The sequence below is a fragment of the Notamacropus eugenii genome, chromosome 4 (genome assembly GCF_028372415.1).
Source record: "Notamacropus eugenii isolate mMacEug1 chromosome 4, mMacEug1.pri_v2, whole genome shotgun sequence".
Lineage (NCBI taxonomy): Eukaryota > Metazoa > Chordata > Mammalia > Diprotodontia > Macropodidae > Notamacropus > Notamacropus eugenii.
The window spans coordinates 423,492,437-423,502,969 of record NC_092875.1 but is presented as its reverse complement, the minus strand read 5'-3'; the positions used below and the strand labels follow the sequence as shown (position 1 = coordinate 423,502,969).

The 10,533-nt window shown below is 34.7% G+C and overlaps 1 protein-coding gene across 3 annotated transcripts in view; it reads right to left on the bottom strand.

Moving 5' to 3' along the window:
- Positions 1 to 245: 245 nt before the first annotated feature.
- NUP155 (nucleoporin 155) overlaps positions 246 to 10,533 on the bottom strand; it is a 50,387-nt gene continuing 40,099 nt past the window's right edge. For all 3 annotated transcript variants that reach the window (XM_072605786.1, XM_072605787.1, XM_072605788.1), the window contains 7 exons: positions 8,670 to 8,799; positions 7,617 to 7,730; positions 6,712 to 6,832; positions 6,191 to 6,301; positions 2,958 to 3,094; positions 1,946 to 2,052; positions 246 to 768 (listed from right to left, as the gene is read on the bottom strand). In XM_072605786.1, coding sequence (XP_072461887.1) covers positions 630 to 768; positions 1,946 to 2,052; positions 2,958 to 3,094; positions 6,191 to 6,301; positions 6,712 to 6,832; positions 7,617 to 7,730; positions 8,670 to 8,799 — 859 coding nt within the window. In that variant the 3' untranslated portion in view covers positions 246 to 629. The remainder of the gene's footprint in view (positions 769 to 1,945; positions 2,053 to 2,957; positions 3,095 to 6,190; positions 6,302 to 6,711; positions 6,833 to 7,616; positions 7,731 to 8,669; positions 8,800 to 10,533) is intronic.

The following is a 10,533-nucleotide window of genomic DNA, read 5'->3' as shown; positions in this document are numbered from 1 at the left end:
TTAAATTAATTTCCAAATAGGTTCCCTCCCTGCCTTCTCCAGGAAGCCATCTGCTGCGTAACAAAGATTAAAAAAGTTTAGCAACACTAACCGACACATCAACTATGCCGTACAGTAAGTGTAATCAATACCCACAAACCCCCCACCTGCGATGGAGGGAAGAAAGTCTGCTAATATCTCTTAAATAGAAACATTTTTAGGGTAATTCTGAATGTTTACACTAAAAATCACCAACATGGCACATATTTATATGTAAAACATGCACAGTGCCGTCTTTAATCTCTATGTATAACGAAGTGTGAAAAAGAGACATCAGAACAGGTTTTAGTTTGGCAACACATGTTATTTCAACTGCATAAAAATGATTTTTTAAAAGGACTAACATAATATCCTAGTAGTAAAAAAAGAAGTCATTTGGCATATTTTCTACCACTTCTTACACGTATATATACCAGAAAGTTAAGAACACAGAAACCATACGATCCAATTGTGCAATGCACTTAATTAATTCCTTAGGTCTTCTGGGCTAGCTGTTCTCCTGGATTATGGGACACGTATCTGAACCTTTATTTTACAGCTCAAAGAAGACATACTTCAAGTCCATTTCCATCCTATGATAAAGTCATCAATCAGTGAAGTCGTTCCAATTTAGCCTGAAGAGATTTAAAATTCCCAGTGCTCGCCTGCACTGCTAGTGTCGAGCTCATAGACTGGAGTTCAACAAGATAGCAACAAACAGCATCCATGCAGAGGTTTGTAAAACGGCGTCTGTGAAAGAAAAAAATACAGGTTTATATACTTAGAACCTTGTATACTTATATATACTTAGAAACATCTACTACATGCCCTTCTATCCAGGGGTGTTTTTCCCCCTTCAGAGGTAAGTGGAAATGGAATGTGCACGAGGGATAAATGACAAATAATAAAATTTCAGAAAGTAAAATTAGGGAAATAACCAGTAAAGTTAGATAAATGCAGGCAAGTGTTGCTTTCAAGCTTTTAGGTGCTTTAGGTACATAATAATCATTTGGCAAAAGCGGATACTTGATCTAAAGAGGGGTCAGAATGGACAGCATATTGGACACTGTTATGCTCATCTCTAACTCCAGAAACAAAAAAGGGGAGAAAATGAGGAAAAACAAGTCAAGGAAATGAATTTTATAGATAACATCCTTCATAATTTATGTCAATAAATTTTTCTAAGGTTTTTAAAGTGACCATTTTGAGAATGAGAATAATGACCAGATGCATAAAATCAGGTGAAATCAGGAATACTGCAGCATTAAAATTGAAAGAGGAACTTAAATTTTGGAGCAGCAGTCCCTAAGATGATTTCAGTGGGGCCTACAGTCATGATCTTTAGAAACAAACTAGATTTTTCTTAAGCAGTTTTCAAAATTAAAATAGAACTGCATTGTTCAATGTTATTTCCCTTCTCTATTTCTTTTTAGTATGTAGAGTTAGAGATGTATAAAAAATGAGGAGGAGAACCAGAAAAACCTTTGCTAGGTTAATAAGAAAGAGTGTAAATGTCTAGAATTCACTATTAACACCTGCTGAGTTTTGTCAACCTGGGTATACACAGCCAGAGCTTACATGGCCTAGGGCGCTATATTGCTACAGGATTAGAGGAGTTATTTTAAAGAGTATGGTACTAAGAAAAGGCTGAAAATACAAGTTTACTTACAAGTAATCCTCATAAATTTTTAATAATAGAAGAATATTAATAGCAAAGCATGAGGTCATGCTTTGTGATTTTTAGTAATTTTTAATTTAGTAAAATTTAGTAATTTTTAACAGTTAATTTGCATTGTGCCAAACTGACCCACTTCAGTCAAAAGGAAAAAGCTTTACAATTTTTCCCATCTCAAATTCTTACTGCAAGTTTTTCTTAAAAGCTGTAAAAGCTTTTGCCATATTGTAACATTCAATAATTTCTGATTACCTCTCATAATTAGACACTTGATTAGGATTCTCAACATATCTAGACAATAATACATGTATACAATCCAAAAGGTGCAAGGGCTTCTTTATCCTAGTCCAGAATGGGTCCTATAAAGAAAGAAAATAAGCATTTTCATCAAGCATCTAAGTTAGCTAAAGAAGTTAGATTTACTATCATTATTAACAAGTGCTCTGATTGTTTTGAGGCGTTTACAGCCCGGTGGAGTGTTGATTTGGGAGTTAGGGTTTGAGTCCTAGGTCCACACTTAACTGTCTGTGTAACCTTGGGAAAATCCCAACCTCTTTTTGGAAATTCCTACCTTTCTATGGATTGTTGTATAGACTGGCTGATGCCCTGATGAGGAAAAGCAGAAGGCTGAGTACTGGATATAGCCCTGTACCTTGCACTCTTTAACACTAGACAGGCCACACAGTTTCTCCAGTCTGGAGTTTATTAATCTGTTGAAAGGGCAGTATCACTTGCCTTTCTGTCTCACAAGGTTGTTGTGAAGAGCAAATGAGAATACAAGTGTGAATATGCTTTTAAAAAGGCAAAATAAAAACTAATAGAAATTTAAGATATTATTATTTCAAAACCATTGCCTTTCGATCATCAAGAAAATATGTATGGTTCTTATCTTCAGGAGTAAAAGTAAGCAAAAATTTGTTAAAATAAAATGTTAATCGAAAGCTTCACTCAATGAAAAGAATTTTAGGAATGAATAGCTTAAAATGAATTAAACAAAGTAAGTCTGATTATTGGAGGGAACCATCACAGTTTGTGCATAATTTTGTAAATAAATGGTCTATAATTTGGTTCCGAATATTGCTTATTCCACTCTCAGTTAGAATGCATTTAATTATTAAAAGGTTACCAGACTGAGGAGATAACACCATTTGTGCCAATAAATAAATGAATCTTCTATGATTCCCCTCTCGCATTTTTCATAGCACTTTGTACTAGAAATCTGTCAAACAAAAAAGGCAACATATTCCAGTTGCATTTTCCTTACCCTTGATTTGAACAACTGATCGTATACTTCCAACAGTCTGGGCAGTGGCACTCCTATTTCATGCATTGTCTGTATCACAAATCCTACATCCCAGTTCAAGTTACATACTTGCTGCTCTAAGAACTGTACAATAAAATCTAAAAGTGGGGGGAGGGAGGAAACAAATTAAGAAATTAGGAACAGTTTTATTCATTTAGAAGTACGTTTCAAAGAGAAAGTTTTAGATTGGAATGTAAGTTACACTTGAAAAATTAATGTCACCCATTTAGAATTAGAAGGGGTTTTTTTAAGCCAGTACAGAAAAGATTCAATTTATAATTCCTTTTTAAAATTTAAAATTCAATTTTGTTTGTTTCATTTCTGAATTCTCTCCCTTTCCCCTCCCCCACCCACTGAGAAGCCAAGAAAAATAAAACCCATTGCAAATAAGTATAGTCACACAAATCAAATTCCTACATTAGCAATGTCAGAAAGAGAAAGAGACGGGGGAGAGGGAGGGAGGAAGGGAGAGAGAGAGGCAGGGAGGAAAGCATGCTTCAGTCTGTACTCTGAGTTTATATGGAGATAGCATGTTTCACCATGAGTCCTTTGGAAATACGTTTTGGAAAAATTTTAGGAAAAAATTTTGGTCACTGTATTGATCAGAGTATTATTAGGTCTTTCAAAACTGATTCAAAAGATTATTTCATTGATATTTCTGAAAGATATCTAACAATTCCTCAACTTGACCAAATGATTCAGAATTTAACAAACACAACCACTAAATTGTTATCCATAGAACAATAGTTAGTACTCTCATAAGACGGATAAACACTGCAAATTAATCTTATAGATTAATTAGTATGAATTTTGAAATAAGACTTCTATGGACAAATACTTTCAGATAGTTCTGTGCCTGGTTATCTCACTTTTTTAGGGCTTTTGTGCCCCTGAGGTTAAGATAAACAATTTATCTCTTTTGCTTTAGTTAATTTTTTTCTTCCTTTCCCAAAACCCAACAAGTCTCATAAATGAAGGTTAGTGGTCATTCAGACAGGAAATTGGGCAAGAATACAAATCAGTGTAAACCGATCACTCCTATGGGAAATACACAATTCAAACTTAAGTCAAGAAGATTGTTCTTCTGTATTCCTGTAACCAGATTAAAATAAAAAGTTTTAAACTATTCCTGACCAGGGAGTAAGTAAAAAAAATGAGAACAAAAAAAAAATGCATGGTTGCTGTTAGGCAGGTACTTCATTTTAATTCTAAGAACTTTAACTTTCTATTGCTAAAATGGGCGGGGATATGTGTGTAAAAAATTTCTTGGAGACAACATCAGATTTTCATGGTGTTCTACAAGAAGCACTGAACTAGAGACTCAAGAGACATGGGCCCAAACACTTAATCCCTACGTGACTGTCGTCAAGTTTCTCTACCTCTCTGAAATTTAATGTCCTTGTATGAAAACTGAGAATGACACTTACTTAGGAGGAAATTCCTTCATAAACTTTAAAAGTTATATTGATGTTTGTTAACTATTACCATACCACCCTACAATGGCACAAATAATCAAAAGTATTAAGTATTTAATAATAAAATGTGTTTTAAGAATTCAATATTCCCCAAAAGCTCAAATAACTAAAAAAAATTTTCTGCATGCTATGAGAAAGATGTATATGAATAAATTAATTATCAATGATTTATATTTTTAAAAAAGCCACTTCCAGGTTACACCTTTGAACAGATTCAGCCCGAACATCTACAGCTTTTATGTTTAGAGTCTGGTACGATAATTATCTGCAATAAAAAATGTGCAAGTTCCTAATACAACCCTGAATTCTCAATTAAACACTAGATTTTCTTCAGCATAGTTTTAGTTTAAGTTTATTTTATTATATTTTAATTACCTGAAAATCAAAAAGCAAGTCTATCAAATCTATAATCAGTCTGTTTACCAGGAAGAATAGCAAATCACATAAAACCTAATTCTCCCACTATTTCCTATAAATATCATCTTAGCGTACTAGCTTTTCACACTAGAAAGACAAGGCATGCAACTGACACAAACAAAATATGGTTCTATCTATAAAGACCAGATGGTCAAATTATATTACTTTATACTTTTTTTTGTAAATAAGAGGGAATGCTCCTAAATTTTTTCTATGGGATTATTTTTTTTTTACATTCCTTAATCTTTTCTTAAGACTTTTAAAGCAAAGATGCGGCATAGTTGGAACTATTTCTCAGAACCATAAAGATCTTCCAGAAGTAATGAAGGAAGACATGTAGGCCACTGCATGAAACTGGTTTTGAAACGTACAAAGAAGCTAAGGTGATGCTGACTTCATGTCAGGGTAATGATCCTAATCCATACTAGGATGAGCACCCTCCCTCCAGATGTATAGAGTCCAGCAGAGAACAACCAAAAAGCCAGATCCTATGCTATTTTATAACAATATGGTATGAGTAGATGTTCTTGATCGAAGGGCAAGATGTCATTCAGGTAAAGCAGGAAATAGGAGATGGCCAAGGCACCTTTTCTATGACTTCTAGAACATAAAGAATGTACATGGTCCTCATCAACACCTCAATAATATATAAAAAACCTGCAATTGAAACATTAGTCATCAAAAAAACATTCAAAAGTTGAGTGAGCTTTACTGGAAATTGTTCAAGTGGCAAACTGGAAGTTATAGCAATAATGCTGCTCTAGGTCAAAGGTGTCACATGTGTGACAGTAGTAAATGCTGGAAAAGAATCTGACAGGATTACTGTGCAAAAAAAACCTGGTCTGCAGCAAACGTGTACCAAAAGTGTACAAAATCCATATATTTATGGATCACATTTTGTACATTTTTGATAAATATTTTGCTTTCTCCTATCTGTGCAAATGCTCTTTAAAAACCAAATAATTAAAAGCAGATATTATAATTTTAAGTATAATTTAAATTATATAATTATTAGCACCCTAATAATTATATAATTTAAGTAAACACTTTTTATCCTATTGTCTCTATTTTAACTTCCAGATAAAAATAAAACAATTAATGCAGCATGAGCCATTGAGGTACTCTGAAATCCCATTCCTTCTTAGAGCTATAACACTGATTGTATCATAGATACAGCAATTATAAAATGTTACTATGGGAATAAAAAAAGAAAAACATGAAAAAAAAACTGTTGTAGCAGCTATATGCTAATATTTATATGAATACATATCTATCTCTGTATCTCCAATGTTCACTGCTTACCTAAAGGAAAAAATCGAGGTGTGCCAGCATAAATTTTGCCGAGCAGCACAATTTTCAGACTAAGAGCTTGCATCCTATCTGAGGAGCTCATTGTCACACTGTCGTTTAACTCTGCAAGAAAGAAAGAAATTTGTCACATTTATGTTCCTTTTAAAAGTAAAAATCTATAAAAGTGTCCTAAAAGAAGCCTATCACTGAAACTATGATGAACATTATTAGTAAATTCTGGCCTATTAATGCTAACACTTCTGCCATGGTTTAAGGCAGGCACCTACTATTCTCACTAGGTGATTTTTCAAAGATAACATTTACAACATGAAAGAAATATAATTTTCTTTGTGGTGAGAATACACCAATATTTAGAATAAGTTAAATTTGTAATTTTGCCAATCTACATCTCTATGCACTCAGCCATTCATGCAAACATGATTTTTACTTGTTCTTGATATTTGGGTAAGTAGCAGTTTTCTTCTTTCTTCCAAATCATTTACACATTTTTATCAGTATATCCGAGCACGTACCCTTCTCTATGATATCTTGCCAAAGTGTTTGTACCAAGATAGGGTCTGAATGACCAGCACAATGAATTATTGCAAGTTTACACTCTGCAAGTTTGAATGGGTCAGCAAATTCTCCATAAAGCTGCAGAAAAAAACCCCACAAAAAGTAAATTAGGTAGCAAAACAGCTGAAAAAACAAAGAACAGATTTATCAAAGAAGATGATACATGTAAAAAAAATCCAGTGAAACTTGATCAATACTATTTAAGCTAAATAAAACATACTAACAAGGTTTATCCCCACCTAAAAATGGAATCTGAAATATGAAGTAGAAAACGATCTTAAGCTGAGACTATGGAAGAAAACTCCTTTAGAAAGTCCTAGAAAGTTTTAAAAAAAAACTGCTAGGGGTTCATTTATTTATTTATTAAGAATAAATCACCTTTCTCAGACAGGAGTTTGGGAAACCACAGTACTAAATAGGGTAATCTAACCAAGAAATGTGGCTAATTCAAATTGGAAGGAAAGGTCATGGTCAAAAGTCTGAAAAGTATATAAAAAAGTGAATGCTTCCAAAAGAGTGACTGGAAGTTGGTAATTATTTGTATTAAGAGATCTTTATTAAAAAACAAAGCAAAATTAAACAGATTTTCAGTGCTAGACTGTTTCTAAAAGGTGTCAGGGTATTTTTCACTGACTGAGAGAGTCAACCTGCTTTTTTCAAATAAAGAAATAGTCACCTCTGGAAAAACCATCAAGGTGATTCTGAACCATTAAAACTTTCCTGGCCTTCAGACTCCAGGGAATCTTTTTTAATGGAACTCCCCCTGGAACCACATAATCAAAACCAAACCAAAAATCTTACTTTGCATTTCGGACAAAAAAATTCTAAAAGCTCTACAACAGATTTTCTTTCTTTTTATTACCTTGGTTATGTCCATTAGTTCAGAATCTAGTTGTGAAATTGCATCTTGCACCGAAGAATGATGAGAATACTGCCTTTGTAACGTATCTTGTATCTGAAGCTGGATCCTTGCAACCTGATTTTTTAAAAAAGGAATTTTTTTGTAAAATAACAGGGACTTAAAGTTCTGAAAGGAAAATAATTAAGAAATAAAATCGTCTAGTAAACCAACAACTCTTTACCTTATGGATCTCATAAGACCTACTATAATTTCCCGATATTATAGTAAACAAAACAATGCTTCTGTCTTATCATTTAACTTGCCTGACTCCTTAGAGAAAGAAATACGTAAAATCATTAAACAATGGCAACATCTCTTTTGATAGCTGTGATGTTATTTCATTAGTGTAGAAAATCACTGCTGCAGAGACAGACAGCCAGGTGGCAGTGGGGGGTCTGGAGTAAGGAAGGCCTGCATTTAAAACCAGTGTCAGATACTTATTAGCTGTGTCACCCTGGGTAAGTCACTTAACTTCTTTGCCTCAGTGTCCCCAAATGTAAAATGGGGAAAATAATACTACCTAACTCACAGGGTTGTTGGGAGGAACACAGGACCAGTATATAAACACTCATTTTCTTCCCCATGTCCCCTTCCATGAAGAGTTACCAATGAGAAACTCTATTTACGCAGGTCATCACCTTCTCAGAAATTTAGTCCTGAGAGAGGTGCCTGGACTTGGTAAGAAGTTAAACCCCAAGGTCATATAGTCAGTATCTGTCAGACCCATGACTGGAACCCAGGTCTTCCTGATGTGGAGGCCATAGTACATCTATTATGCCACTATGTACATCTCCATGCTGGTTATATCTAGATAACCCAAATGGTTGATTTAAAAAACAAAAAACCCCAGCATTTCTGCTGCACTGAAACATGGACCAAAAAAGGAAAGAATAAAATTTGTGGCTGCTACAGATCTACCACTTTACAGAAGCATAATTAAATAGCGAGGCAGACGGTTCCTGAAGTAGTATGCAACATAATGAGCAGAAGGTTTGAATGACTCATTTTCCTTACTTCCATCTTTTCTTCGAGTTCGTGAAGGAATTCACCATCTGCAGCTATCGATGAAATGGCAGTGGAGCTTTTAGCACTAAGAATGGCACGAGCAATATATTCCAGACGCTGCTGAAGTGAAATTTCAGTGCTGAAGGGAAAAGAAAAAAGTTGCTTTCAATTAGGTCCCTCAACCTGTATGTTGAGGCCCATAAGCTAAGATGAAGTAATGTGCCTAAAATGAACATAAAAAGGCATTCTAAACTATTGACAAGTAACTGTGAAAACTCACAGATAGCATTTCCTTATAGTATCCATCTACAAGATTTTATTATTTATTGTTTATCATGGCTAAGCAACAAGCTATGCACTGTGGGGAACCTAAGAGATGTATCAGCCTTGGCTCCGAACCTCAAGCAGTGGCTGTATACTAGTCACAGAGAGAATCAAATATCATAGGGCGTGACCATGGTAAAGCGTCTATAAACATTTTCTGAATTAATCACCCTAGTTAATTTCAAACTTCCTAAGGCTACTTCTTGAAGGGATATTTTCTCTTATCATTCCTAAAAATTTTAAAAGTACATACGAATGGAAGTGCTTTATTTTTTAAACAGAGGTTCATGGACAGAGGAGGTGCTTCAGACTTCTGGTCTAGTGGCAGCACAAAATATGGGTGTGGGAACTGACAATGATGAAACAATATATCAGACAGGCCGGATGATGAAGTTAATCCAGCAATGAGGAAGGAAGTGGCCAGGATGAGCAAATGATTCTATCTACACACAACAACATCACCAATCACTTGCAGATTTAAAAAAATTACTATCTTGCATGGATGGTATAATAAGGAAATGAAACAATACCAAATTTAACTGTTTTCTGTTTCCTATCTTCACTGAAAATTTTTATTCATTTTCTTTTAGACCATTCACTCTATGACTTTATGTGTCCTTCCATGCACAAAAATCAATATTTAATGGGATAATTACACTAACAAAATTTTTTTTAATACCTATTTCTGAGCGTGTCCAAAAGAAGTCACTTAGGAAAGGAATGGGATGGGATTCCATGACCAACAAAACAAAGAGCAGCTCTAATTTTTTACACAACAGGCACTTGTGGACACTACAAAGGTTATACTGGGTGGGTGCTAGTCTTGAATCCTGCCCTAGATAGTCACTAAGTCATGTGATCCTGCTTAACTGACCCTTCTCAGCCTCAATGTTCTCATCTGTATCATAAGGATAATAACAGCACCTACCGCTCAGAGATGTAGTAAAGATCAAATGAGATAATGTATGTAAAACATTTTGCAAATCTTAAAGCACTCTATAAGCGTGAGCTAGACCCTTTAGGTAGATAATCAATGAACACCAATAATGTTGATTCTTGATTAGACAGTCCATGAATTAACTAGGTTCTTTGCTTTAATCTGCCTTTTAAGTGTCTTCAAAGTTCATTATTTTTTTCTTCCTTTGGCTTCCTCCATTCTCCTCTTCAGATCACTAAGTACAGGGTGCCCTCTCCACTCCCGGGAGGCTGGATTTGAGAATTTCCACAAAGAACCTGAGCCACTGTGAATGTAAGAGGCAGGAAGGCTGGACTTAAGTTTGGGGTTCAAGGTGCTCTTAAAGTAACAAGATGATAGAAAACTTCTTAAGGAAAGAGAATAAACTGACTACTTTTAATGTCCTCAAGGTTCTAAAGAGCTTGTTTCATCTTTTCTAAGAGGTCTGGTCTTTAATAACCTCCTCTCCCTTGACTCTGCACAGCTTTTAGCTCAGCTCTGCCATGTGGAAAGATGTGCAGCTGTACTTCAATGAGGGAAACCCCAAAAGGAAAGTTCAGTAAATACTTCTTTATCTTTTGGAGCTTTCACATC